This window comes from Engraulis encrasicolus, chromosome 13 (assembly GCF_034702125.1).
Source record: "Engraulis encrasicolus isolate BLACKSEA-1 chromosome 13, IST_EnEncr_1.0, whole genome shotgun sequence".
Lineage (NCBI taxonomy): Eukaryota > Metazoa > Chordata > Actinopteri > Clupeiformes > Engraulidae > Engraulis > Engraulis encrasicolus.
Window position 1 is genome coordinate 17,557,994 of NC_085869.1, and position 14,108 is coordinate 17,572,101.

The following is a 14,108-nucleotide window of genomic DNA, read 5'->3' on the forward strand; positions in this document are numbered from 1 at the left end:
GACATAGGGCCTGGGCACTTTTAACTTAAAGGGGCCCCTCATAATTAGCGGCGCAGAACTGAATCGCCGGTGGGCCCACACCCTCGTGGGCCCACACCCTCGTGGGCCCCTATTTTCAGAAATGGTAAAAAAAAATCACATTTCTGAAAATAGGGGCCCACGAGGGTGCAGGGCCCACCGGGAAATGCCCTGTCTGCCAGATGGCCAGTCCTGCCCTGCTAGCCTCTGTTTAGGAGGGATCGGGCATCTATGCACCCCCCCTCTCCTCGCCTCTGTTTAGGAGGGATCAGGTTCGGGCGTTCAGCAATTATCTGAAATGTGGGAGAAAAATCAATGTGCCCATGGAAAGCCTGTAAGGTCACAAAACAAGAGGGTGTGTTGCTTAAAATGCAGCTCACTGCAGGACTAACATTCGTCAACAACACCACCCTGCCTCCACAAATTCTTTCTCTTTTTCAGTAAACAGTTGAACTGTATTTTTTCTGCTATGGCACTGTTATTACATTACATTGCATTGCATTTGGCAGACACTGTATAACCAAAGCGACTTACAAACAAGGACATAATCATAGCCAACATCACTAGCAGATACAAAGTGCACAGGAAATATACACTGTACTTCATTAGGTATTAAATGTGTGTATGTCCGGGATTAACATACATTACGACTCCAGTTGAGACATTATAAATCCATCTGCAGCCATGGACAATGCTCCACGGGCTACAAATCAAGCACATGATGACCAAAACAACAGCTGATGCAGCTGTTAATGACGGAGGTGGATAATAAACTGCTTTCAATACTCACACATCTGTGGTTATTATTTGGCCTTTCAGCATTTGCCCTCACATGCACAGCAGTCAAATTTTGAAATGTGTGTTCGATAAAATCCATAATGTCTGTAGTAATTAATAAATCTATCAATTTTATAGATAAATGCTAATGTTATAGAATCCTAAAAAGCTTTCTATATTGTCAGCATTTTAAATTGTAAAATTGTGTGTATTGCTTCTTGTTCGAGGTGCAACTCATATACTATAGAGAGGAAGTCTCCATTTAAATGTATTATTTACAAAAGAGAGATATATAATGATACACACCTTTGCTGTGGTGGTGGGTTCTCCTCTACTTCTGAGCTTTTCGGATTGTCAGTCAGCGATCCGGAGTTGTGCTCTGACTCCATATTTGCCTGGAAGAGATGAATAAAACTAGATGAGGTCTTGCCTCTCTCCTTCTGCTCTCCTCTCCTCCTGCACTGATGAGGACGATGGTGTAGTCAAAGTGAGGTCTCCACTGTTTCCGGCCTTTTTATATTGACAGTCTACTGTTACGACTCGAGTATCCTATAGACACAGGGAAGAAGCAAAAAAAAAAATCAATCACTGTGATGTTCTGCTATCAGTTGCAAAGTTGAGAATGACAGGGAACACTAAGCATGGAGAAGTCTTACCCAGTTTCATCTCTGTTGTCTGTAAATGAGAGATTCAGATCACCTCTGACGCAGAACTGGATTTCAACGTGTTTAAATGTTCTCTCGTGTTTACTGGCAATGTATGTATGTAATCAGATTTCAGTAGTCCTTGAAAGACATTAGATGACTGCTATAGGAACTACAGTAAGAGGTGCTGTAGGCCCCGGGCCCCCATATGTGTGAGTGCATCGAGAAGGTAAATTAAAACCAAGATGAAAGTGTTGATCTAATTAGAGAAATCCCCTCAAGTGCGGTGTGTACCAGTAATTTAAAAGCGAACTCTGGGGAGAAGAGGGGTAATCATATTGTATACGTATACTAATACCAGTGTACCATTACAGGGGTTACACAGATCAAAATGTAGGGATTTTGGTGGCAGGCAATCATACGGTAAGCTACATTGCTGACAAACAGATGAACGAATCAGCACTGTTGGCGGTGGGGTTAGATGGTGCAAATTAGTACAATGTCACAAACCTCCTGTATGTACGTAACAACCGTTGCAGAGCACATATTTAATAGTGCTTTGCCTTCCTCATGTATGTATGTGAGTTGCTGCCTGCTGAATCTAGAGCTAGCTATGTTGCAGTCATGATTGGTTGAAAAAAAAACCCTAGAATTTCCTGTTCCATGCTGTGACAAGGTCTGTGAATTGACGGCAGGGATCGGCCTCAGCCTCCTGTCCGCTCCCTCGCCACAGGAGAGAGGGTGTAATTGACCATCGCCGCGTCATACTATCTGACACAGCCTAGGCTGAAGAAATGAAATCATTCTTCAGCTCAATGTATTAAAGGGGTATGCCATGCTACACGGATCCATTGACTTTCTCTAGCTTAGCGACATATTCCCTCTTTTAACTTGTCTTAAAGCAAGACAACGGCTTACATGAAAAATAAGACACTTTACCACCTTTATAAACCCCAGCCAACGATTTTAACTGTATTAAGCCCCAAAATAGTGGCATACCCCTTTAAGATATTTCGCACAGTATTATTGTCACGACAGTGGGCGTTACTACAAATTAGTTAACAATAATCCTGTAGCGTCCTTTGACTGTTATGTCATGTTCTATGTTGGGCCGTTTGATTAGGGAGGGGATATACGCTCACTCACCGGCCACTACATTAGGGACACCTGTTTCAACTGCTCATTGAGGCAAATTTCTGATCAGCCAATCACATGGTGGCAACTCAATGTATTTTTGCATGTAGACATGGTTGAGATGATCTGATGCAGTTCGAACCAAGCATCATAATGGGGAAGAAAGGTTATTTAAATGACTTTGAACATGGCATGGCTGTCAAGCTGAAAGGGCTTGATTTGAGTATTTCAGAAAATACTGATCTACTGGGATATTCACACACAACCATGTCTAGGGTTTACAAAGAATGGTACGAAAAAGAAAAAAAAATGCAGTGAGCTGCGATTCTGTGGGCAAAAATGCCTTGTTGATGGTACAGGTCAGAGGAAAATGACCAGACTGATTTGAGCTGATACACAGGCAACATTAAGTCCAATAACCACTTATTACAACCAAGGTGCATAAGATTGCACAGGACATCAAATCTTGAGGCAAATGGGCCATAGTAGCAGAAAACCACATTTGGTGCCACTCTTGTCAGTTAAGAACAGGAAAATGAGGCAACAATTTGGACAGGCTCACCATAAACGACACTAGATCGGAAAAATGTTGCCTGGTCTGATGAGTCTTGATATCAACTGCAACACCCAGGTGGAATGGTCAGAATTTGGCGTCATCAACATGAAAACATGGGTCAACCCTGCCTTACATCAATGTTTCAGGCTAGGGATATAATGGTATAAAGGTATTTTCTTAGCACAATTTGGGACAATTAGTACCAATTTATCTTTGTTGGAATGCCACAGCATACCCAAGTATTGTTGCAGGCAGTTCATGCAGTTCTGAAGGCAAAAGGGGGTCCAACCCAGCACTAGAAAGGTGTTCCTAATGCAGTGGCCGGTGAGTGTATGTGATACACGTGGATGTACTGTATGTAGCCTACATGTAATGTACTGTTTCTGTGTAATGGAATGCATGCTTCCTACTGTATGTTCCATATGGGTTGTGCGAGTTATCGTATGACCAAGGAAAAATATAATGCTGGCATGACAGCAAAGTCTATTATATTATATTATATTATATTATATTATATTATATTATATTATATTATATTATATTATATTGTATTATATAATGTGGAAGTCCAGTATTCCAAAACAGTGTTCCATCCTCAGAGTATATCAACTTGTAACTATTTCACCATTAGAAGAAGAGAGACTGGCATAACTGAAATGTAAGGATGCTGGTCAACACGGTACACTAAAATCAATCAAATGTGGCACCGCTTTGCTAATTTATATTGCACATGATTCTAAGAACATGAAAATATTCTAGAATGCAATTGAGATTTCTTTCCCTGCGGAGCTCAGCTGCTATAGATTTTAAAATTCTTCTCATAATTCAGCTGTTCTGTAGCTAGCAACAAAAGTGATCGCATCAATAGTGAAATTGTGCATGCATGATGCAATATTTTCACACACTATGCACACATGCAATGTGCACGTGTGCACTCCCACCGCGTGTTCATGCATACACACACACACACACACACAGCCCCCCCCACACACACACACCAGTGCAAACATAAACAACAAACCAGCATGTGTCTTTGAGAGCGGATTAACCTAAATCATTTAAATCAGAGCATACAGCACGCTCTGCCTCTGCCAGAGCTTCGTGATAATAAAGTGCCCAGCATGCCTGTGCTCAAACCACCAGTGGCGTTCAACAGACTCAAACTGTCCATCAGCGCCCACCAATGTCCAACATCAGTTATTACACTCTTAATGGCACCACTGATGATACTTGTACATAATGCTGTGGAAAGTTAGCCTGGTATGACCCTCCCATAATATTTCTTCTCATACCAGGCTAGTAGAGAGTGGCAAAAGTGACCAAACCTGCAGAGCTGTCATGCTGTTATTTATGGTATTTTATGATTGATAAATTATATACAATTTTTAACCCTTTAAACCTTTTTTTATGACCACAAATGCACTTTATGGTCTGTCCTGTCTGTGTTATCTGTCACCTACAGTTTACATGAACAGTATATGTTTCCGATTGTGTCTCGCTTCACAAGTTGAAGTTGAAGTAAGAACTGTTCAGAGAGTAAAAACCTTGTCACGTTCTCTAAGCAACCAGCTCTGAAGCAGCTGTTCATGATGAAACCTCAAGACAGGTCAACTGCTCTGTGAAGACACTTGTGAAAGAAAGAAAGCCCAACTGGGAAACTCCAACTCCCATTGTCATTGTGACACAGCACTCCACATCACACAAGTGTTCACTGCACACAACGAAATTGCATTTATGCCTCAGCCGTGCAAGGGGGCAGCCCCCAATGGCGTCCCAAGGGAGCAGTGCGGCAGGACAGTACCATACTTAGGGTACCTCAGTCATGGAGGAGGATGGGGGAGAGCACTGGTCAATTACTCCCCCCACCAACCTGGCGGGTCGAGAGTCGAACTGGCAACTTTTGGGCTACGAATCTGATGCCCTAACCGGTTTAGCGCTGACGCCCTACACTTGTGTTTGAAGGGGAAAAAAGTCACCTGTCTGCCCTACCGTGGCTCAAACGATAGGTCACTGCACCAAACAATCAGCTAGTAGACTAGATACTTCAGGCTCAGACTTTTCCAGAATCCATGTGATGTGAGTTGAACACCCCTTTAGGAGACCCTCGGTTAGGAGAGCTTTGGAGTCTTATGGTTGAGAATGAGAGGAATTCCCTTACCGCTGTAGATGGCGGTAGCGCACATCTTGTACAAGCTGCCACAAACATTACAAAAAGAGAATAAGAAGGAGGGGACAACGCCCCCTAAGGAGACCAAACTTTTTAATATATATATTTTTTGGTCTTTTATGACTTTATTTTTACAATAGGAAAATGAAGGAGTGACAGCACACAAATGGGGAGAGCTGTGGGGAAGGATTGACATAGGACCTGGCCCGGGCCAGAATCAAACCCTGTTCACCGGCATAGTCTAGTGGCCAAGTGCCCTACCATTAGAGCCACCAGAGACTCTTTAAGTATATAGAGATATGCCAACATAATAGGTTGCTATGGGCACCTAACATGACCAGGTTCCGGTCTGCCTAAAGGGGCGTGTCATAATGCTCCTAGCATTGAATAGAACAGCCCTTAGGTCTGCCTAGGTCTGCCTAAAGGAGGATTCCCCCCCCCTCCCCCTTGCAATAATAGAACCCGGAAACAATGGGCCAATGGAACCTCTCTCTCTCTACTCTCTCTGGAGCCACGGTAGGGCCAGGAGACCAAACTTGAGCACACTCCTTTGCATTGGGGGCATGGGCGAAGTTTGAATTATCTTTCTCTACTAGATGATTCTTTGACGGCACTGCTACACCGGGGACCCTGAGGTCATTTCCCGATCCTTCCCCATCTCTCTCTCCCACTCGCTTCCTGTCCTATATAAAAAAGGCATAAAAGCCCCTATAATGGGTGAATTCAGGTAAATTGAGAAACTTTTTTTTGCCTATAAGCGAATGGCCCAAAGTGACCCAATTTACTAGCCTGATAAACCAGCCTAAATGAATTGGATGTCTTGGCGCTGGTTTTCCAGGCTACCAATTTACCTGAGTTCGCCATATATATATATTTTTTTTAAAAGTCACCTGTCTGAGAAAGTAAAAGTCCTGTTACTGGCCCTTTTAACACAGATGGTTCTACCAATTATCATTTCGTCAACCTTTGTGATTAGTGGTGCTAAATAGGATCAGTCACGATTAATTAAATTGCCCGAAACAAGTGTGGCAGGACTTCACGTTGTGACATCCGCCTCTCGGAAGGTGGCATGTTTACATCAGTCTGTTGACACACAGTTAGCCTGCTGACGCATGAGTGAGCAATGCAGTGTCTTGGCTGTTTAGCCCCATACAAACAATGTGGGGTACTATCGCTTTTCAAAGCATGCATGCTGGGACCTGTCATTTTTTGGCCGCATGTCACAGTGGCTAAGTTTCCGGAAAGTGGCAAGGCACAGGTGTTACGCAATACTGGCAGTCATTCATTAAAATTCCCACTGCCCAACTGTGCGGAGGGAATAATGGCCATTTTAATGGGACCATTCATCAGGTCACAGCATCATTTGCCAGCAGCATTGTTTGTATATATAAACTCAATTGAAGAAACTAACAACAGGAAATCCTGCATTTTAGCAAGTAATGAACGTCAGCCTGGACAAATATTGGAATGCAGTGTTCTGCTCTATTACAACTGTATACAGTTTCAATTACGCCATGTTATACAATGGTGAGCAAATAAAGGAAGAAAGACATCTGTGTGTGTGTGTGTGTGTGTGTGCGTGCGTGCGTGCGTGCGTGCGTGCGTGCGTGCGTGCGTGCGTGCGAGAGAGAGAGAGAGAGAGAGAGAGAGAGAGAGAGAGAGAGAGAGAGAGAGAGTGCGTGCGTGCGTGCATGTTTTGTGTGAGTGACTGAATGAGCATGTGTGTAAACATGTTCATTCAGTTTGAATACAATAAGTCAACAGGTGGGGAGGAGCAATGATGGGAATTCTACACAATTGGGAGAGTCAGGATCCTTCAGTTGTGAATCATCTCACTTTCACTGGACTGGCCTGCTAAATGATAATTGTTCCATTCCATGTTCCATATTCCATGTTCCAATTGTCCCACACCGTCCTGCTATATTACTGCAATGCTAAATCTTCATATGCCTACTGGGTCTTTGTTTGAAGTTAGTTAGTATTGAAAGGAAGTAAAGGGAATGTTAACCATTTTTCTAAGATCAAGGTGTTCTTTGACTCGTAGCCTACAGATGTATGTCAGCATGAATAATAGAATGTGGTAGTCTATATATCTGGCACCAGGGGGGGGGAGAGAGAGAGAGAGAGAGAGAGAGAGAGAGAGAGAGAGAGAGAGAGAGAGAGAGAGAGAGAGGGAGAGAGAGAGAAATTCAACTTTTTCTGCTTGTAATTTAGCCTACAATCAATGCTTCTGATACACCTGCTATCATCCACCAATAGCAATGTGATTCTAGTATGAAGCAGAAATCACAATTAAGTCACTGGTCCGTCCCACTTGAAATACAATTGGTTCTCTGAACCGAAATGAGTTTGACATCCCATGCTGTAATAGGCCACAGAGGGTTCAAAGGCCACCAGGGGTCATCAAACTGTGTAGGCTAGTCTACATTCTCCGTAATAGGCCTAGTGTGTCCACGCATTATAGCCGAAAATGTGTCCTCCTAAGTAACCTAATTCTTAGGTCTACTAGGCCTAGGGCTCGCATAGGCTTACCACAAACTAAGATAACTCTTACCATAATTCGAACTCAGAAATGTTCACTTACCAAGACATGGGAGAAAATAATAGCTTTGTTGGCCCTTAGCCTATTTGGGATCCCTTGAGACAAAAATGCACTCGCCGTCATTCTTTGCTTTGAACAACTTCTAGGGCACCTGAATTCTTCCCAAGGTTTCCCCCCCAATAATTTTGGCTAATTTCGAGGATCAAACAAACATGGTCTCTTTGGCAATTTCCTCTGTCTCTTCAGAGCCTTCTGCTATCTGATAAACAGTAAAGGCCTATCAGTGCTGTATAGTCTTGGAGGATAGGGCACGTTATCGGAGTTCTGCTTTCCTCCTCTTTCCCATGGGATGGAGAGTTTACCGTTCCCATATTAACTCCCTCACTCACTCGCCCAGCTTATCCCGCTCTGCGCTCTAAACAAGATTGCTTCGTTTCCGAGTTGGGGATTCTGTATTTCAGCATTGAACCGTTATTGTAACCCCATTCGGAGGAAGTTAAACAACTCAATGCGTGGTAGTGAATGCACGTACAAAGTAGCCTCGGCCTGCTGAGTCGTGCGTTTTTACTTTTATTTCAGTGTTAATAAACATGGCTCCAGAAGTTGTCTAGGTCTGACTCGTCGGTGCGACGGATACGAGCGAAGAGGATCCAGACGCCTACAAGACATTACTCACAAGGCGCAGCCCAGACGGTGCGGATCGCAGGTTGTGAAACTACTTTAGGCTACTGCGCAATATTTCACATTCTAATAGGGTTGACGCAAATGTGGCATATCTCCTTCATGGTGTCTACAGGATGAGCATGCACTGCGCTGGGAAGTTTGGTGGAAAATGAAACATGTCAGCCCACGGACTGCTGAACGTTTTCTCTTGCTCTTCATCAGCATCCAAATACACAACTAAAAGGAAACTACGGCAGACTCGAAGTTTAGATCCAGCATTGATAAGAAACGATGGGACAGATTCAAACGGGTTGCCAGGATATCCTGTTGAGGCAAAGTTACACTATTTTGCTTCACAAACAGGTGGTTTGTCGTCTCTCCAAGCGTCCTCCGAGAACCTCACGGCGAGTCCAGCGGTGTCGCGCGCCAAGACAGCGCGAGTGAAAGCGCATCATTCGTCGTCAAGTTTGTTTCCATCCTCGGAGTCGTCGTCGCTGTTTGATTTCGGCTCAGATTATGAAGGCAAGACCTTAAAACGAAGTGTTGGAGATCTGACGCTTCTTCGGTCCTCAACACCAACAGGATGCTCGAGCACTCTGTTTTCACCCCGAAAGTGGCTTCAGAAAAAGCAACACCACCAGAACACGCCGTCGTACACGGTGTACCACTCAGAGGTATGATTTTGTTTTCAGGAGGTAGGCTATTGTGTGATGTGGTTATGTATCCTAGACATGAGACATGGGTATTATGTTGAACACTTGTTCCAGTTTGCTAGTAACCAACTACATGTGGCATCATGTAGGCTATATCTGTCACATTAACTTAGACTATAACTGTTCTTTATTGGAAATGCAGGCTAATTATATATTTATATGTTAAAAAACTCCTCTGGACCCTGATGACCCCCCCCACACACACACACACACATACACACACACCTAGTTCCACTACCACAAGTTCCATCCAGTAACTATGAGTTTACCTTGCTCTCACAAAGCAAAGCCTTGCTTTCCCTTATCGCCAAGCAAAATATTAACATTGTAAGCATCTCTGAAGATTGATGGGGCAGTTGAATCTAGGCCATGGTTCTTTCTTGAGCCTGAGAAGTAGCCTGTATATCAGAAGGCGTAGCTCACAGTTTGAAAGAAATATGGTCTAGTGGTGCCCTAGAGGTTATGTTTTTCCTGAAAGCCCCTGAAGCTGAATGATGGGCCTCCGTTATCACAGGAGAGGTGTAAGAGGAAGAGGTTCCTCCTCAGGTACTCTGTAGTTAAGCCCTAGAAGAGTACTCAGCCTTGACCTCTGTGAGGAATGTGACTATAGGCTACTCCCGAATGCCGAGCATCATAATGCACGCCATTCTCCCAGTGGAACGCTGTCACAGTCATTGAAAAGACTTTATATTACTACCATGCTATTACACTGGTACTATGGCATTACACACAGCCTTTAGTCATACCTTATGACTTGGTCATTGGTATTCAGGTGATGGCAGATTTATAGTTGGGGGTCATGTCTTAAAAGTAGATCTATAGCAGCTCTCTATTGGGTATAATTAGTCCAGGCTGCCGTTTTGGGGCAGGTGGGTTTCTCTGTTTAGGTCTACCTGACTCTTTGAAGATGCAAAATACTACGTGGAATTGTGATATGTGGTGAGGTTGTGATGGATAGTCTTACCAGATGAAGTTGTTTTGAGTGAAATTTATCTTGGTATTTTCTGCTGCAGCAGGCCTTAAGAAGCTGTAATACCGACATAGCTAATAGATTTGATCTTGCAATCACATGCAACAAACTTTTTAAAAATTATTTATGTTGTTGAAAACTACATCAGACTTGTATTTTGAAATGTTTGTGGTGTAGACACATTCCACTTCTGCTATTGTGCAGAGCTCTCTGAAACCTGTCCTGTAAAACTAGTAGATGCATGTCCATATAAGGACTAGACTTTCCCCTCTTCTCTCCAATATGAATTGAGTGTGTTGTGTGTTTAAAAGTGTGATGCCTTTTTAATATCTAATTTTTCCAATACAGTTCTGTAAAGAAGAAATGATCAGTGAAACCTGCTCATTTACCCTGTTGAGTGGTATTCACAAGGTAACTTGTAGAGAGTTACTTGTGCACAATCCCTGGTGCTGAACAAAAAAACAAAACAAAAAAAACGTATTTTTGGAAAAAAGGTTCGCACACTCCTTTGGATTTTTTTCTTTTTATTCATTCATTGGCAAGCATGATGACGTTTCGACCTCTTGGTCTTCCTCAGATTCACAAGGTAAACAAATGCATTTAATTCAATAAGCACACATTTATTCCCCCCCTTTTTTCATTCACAATTCGATTGACTCTGAACTTGTTGTGTCTGCAGTGCAATCTGAATACTGTTTATTTTGGTCGTTGAAAGGCAAAATATACTAATCTGAAATTATGTTGGATTATGCATATTGTTATAAAGGCTGGGTGATAGGGTCTAAAATTTATATTGCAGTGTACCAAAGTTTGATCCATAGACAGTAGACGGTCTCTCGGTGTACTTTGTTTTGTGAATTACAACTAACATTTTCTTAATGGTTACACAACAGTTTATAGTTTACTCTCAAATTCACACCAAGGTAAACCGGTCCAGAATTTATCCAGGCAATAACTACAGTTAATATGTTCCTACAGTATGCTCACAGTTTCCTTGTAAGAATGAAGTATTGTCATCAGTTAAGATGAGGCTACAGCCAGGCCAACATTTTTTCTCATGGTTGTTGTAGTTATACAATGACCATTCCGGCAACCGGTATGACCCAAAATCTCCACCGTTGACCAAATTTATATCACATACAGTACCGTCTACATGGTATATTCTAGGGGTGTAAATAATAATCGAAATGTATCGATGCATCGATCCTACGGCCGACGATTTCATCGAATCGCGTCGTATTGTGAGGCAATTTTTTAAGTGTCAAAAATGGAGTCCTAGCTCCATAACATAATAGAAGTGTAAAAGTACTTGGAAAAAAATGAAATCGAATCGTATCGTATCGTATCATGGGGAATTCACTAGTATAGAAAATAATCGAATCCCTGGATTAAGAAATCGATACCATATTGTATCGTCATGGAGGCTGTGATTTACACCCCTATCCACCCCTTTATAGAAATACAGAGAAAGTAGAGTGCAGAGTAGACTGATGCCAATATCATTGGAGATATTCAGGGGTTTGACCTGACCATGTGCCGCCCTTTCGGAGGGTGGTCTGATTTGCTTTACAGTCTAATGGATTCCTGCTATTTAAACCCATTTCCCAAGTGAAGAGAAATAAATCAGTTCACTGGCTAAGGTATGTGAGCATAAAATAATCGTCAATGAGCCTGGAACATTGCACTGTTCTTTCATTGTTGGGAGCCATGAGCAATGGAAGCAGCAGGGCCGCTGACAGCTTTGGCTGGGCCCAGGACAAAGTCATCTGAAGGGCACCCCCAACCCAATACATTTAATGTCATGAGGACCCAATTGAGGGCCCCCCCACCTCCCTGGGCCCGGGAAAACAGACCCCTTTGTTCCCCCTCGTCGGCCTTCCTGGAAATCAGCAATGTCAGTGATCAAGGTCGAACTTCCGTGGTGTTTGACTCAGTTTGAAGTCCCATGACACACACACACACACACACACACACACACACACACACACACACACACACAAGGAGAGCACATTGAAACACCTCGGACGCGCTGTGCTGTGCTGTGCTGTGCTGTGCTGTGCTGTGCTGTGCTGTGCTGTGCTGTGCTGTGCTGTGCTGTACAGTGCTGTCAGGAGCAGCCTGCGCTACAGTACGAGTGTGACTTCATATTCCATCTGGAGTATAGCAGCAGTAGCTTGTTGTGACAGCTTTTCATTCTCAGTGGCAGAGCAACGCTGGCATGGCACCTCGCTGATGGGTGTAATATGCGCATTTGGCATTTGGAGTCTCTGCACCACCGTCATTAGGAAACAGGCCAGTGAGAGAAAGAAGCAGACACAGTAATAATGTAAACACTATCAATCACAATAATGCTGATTAATGCCAGAGAGAAAAAAAAAACCCTGCACGCTGTTGTTAGCACTGAGCCATTGAAAATTATATGAGGATGAATATTTTATGTGTCAAGGTCCACATAGGCCTATCTCCCATGTTTCAGCTCAAGTCTATCCATTTATCTGTTTAGGCTACAACCTTTCCGCACATGTATCATAATTTAGACTCTAGGCTGCATTTGGTTGTGACTTGTGTGGAAAGCACCTTGGCAAGCTTAGATGTTGTTCATTTGCGGCAAGTTTGAACAGGCTTTTGTTTAAAACACTAAGGCCTCAGACTCTATGCAAATCGATTAAACACCCATTGGTGTCATTGATTGGTCTTTGCATGCAGTCAATAAAGTCAGGCCACCACTTCATTTATTCTAAGTGCTTACAGCCGCTAATAAGTGATATGAGTTTATGGCACTGGATGTTGGTGTCCAATGTTACCAAGAAACCATCTCAAGAGCACAGAGGGACTTTCGCACAGCGTTTCCTCCTTTGGCAGAGGCTTGTCTTTGGCACTGTTACTAGTCCTAAATGGAGTGGGTGCTCTGGAAACTTTGTAATCTTCTTGTTTGGCCAAGGCTTTTGATTGTCCGTGTGTTTGCGTGTGTGTGCGCGTGCGTGTGTGTGTGTGTGTGTGTGTGTGTGTGTGTGTGTGTGTGTGTGTGTGTGTGTGTGTGTGTGTGTGTGTGTGTGTGTGTGTGTGTGTGTGTGTGTGTGTGTGTGTGTGTGTGTGTGTCTGAAGTTATTTACACAGGGTTCAGCAAGAAATGCCTATGTAAATGCCTAATGGGAGTGAATGGCCAATGCATCTCAGAAAGGCCAGGCAGACAAGTATGCAGACAGTACCTGTAGTTCTCACAATTATTTATTCTTATCCTACCTCCACCTCCATATCTTAAGAGACTGAGTAGAAAAAAATGTGTCATGACGCAAAATGACACGGTTGACCCAATTTCTGAAATCTTTTCATCCCTGTGAAGCCGTTATCCCTGATGGCTTTCGCAACACAGCGTGAACAAAACCAACTGCTCCTTTGATTGCTGTGTTGTTAGTCTTGAATTAAAACATGCAAAGGCTGGCTGTGATAAATGTGTCTGTGAAACAGACAGACACTCGATACTTTTAGCCTGTGCCGCTGCCACTGCTGTGATTCACAGTGCCTGCGGTGAAAAGATCTCGTAGGGTTCTGAAACGGCTCAGTTGAAATGTAAAGTGAGGAGACATCTGGTTTACATGAAGTAAGCCCCCCCACTCCTATTTCTCACAACAGAACAGAGCAGCATGACCTGATCTCTGGCAGCGTTCCCTCCCCGAGCAAATATTTCATCCCGCAGGAGACTGTCAGCGTAGGATGTGTGCCATGAAACAGAACCTGCTCCTCGGCTCGAGTCGGCTGAGCTCGCCCTCCCTCCTCCCTCCTCCCTCCTCCCTCCTCAGTCCTTTGGCGTTTATCTGCCTTGCATTATAGGCTCCCACAGTCTTGTAATGGAGAGAGAAGCACAAATATGCAATAGCCGGGCCATTAGGACGCTCTCATAGGAATAGCCTTTTTAAGAAAAAA

The 14,108-nt window shown here is 43.5% G+C and overlaps 1 protein-coding gene across 2 annotated transcripts in view; it reads left to right on the forward strand.

Annotated features, from left to right (window-relative positions):
• Positions 1–8,256: 8,256 nt before the first annotated feature.
• The window catches only part of LOC134460770 (rho GTPase-activating protein 6), a 48,998-nt gene continuing 43,146 nt past the window's right edge, over positions 8,257–14,108 (forward strand). For both annotated transcript variants that reach the window (XM_063213308.1, XM_063213309.1), the window contains exon 1: positions 8,257–9,175. In XM_063213308.1, coding sequence (XP_063069378.1) covers positions 8,678–9,175 — 498 coding nt within the window. In that variant the 5' untranslated portion in view covers positions 8,257–8,677. The remainder of the gene's footprint in view (positions 9,176–14,108) is intronic.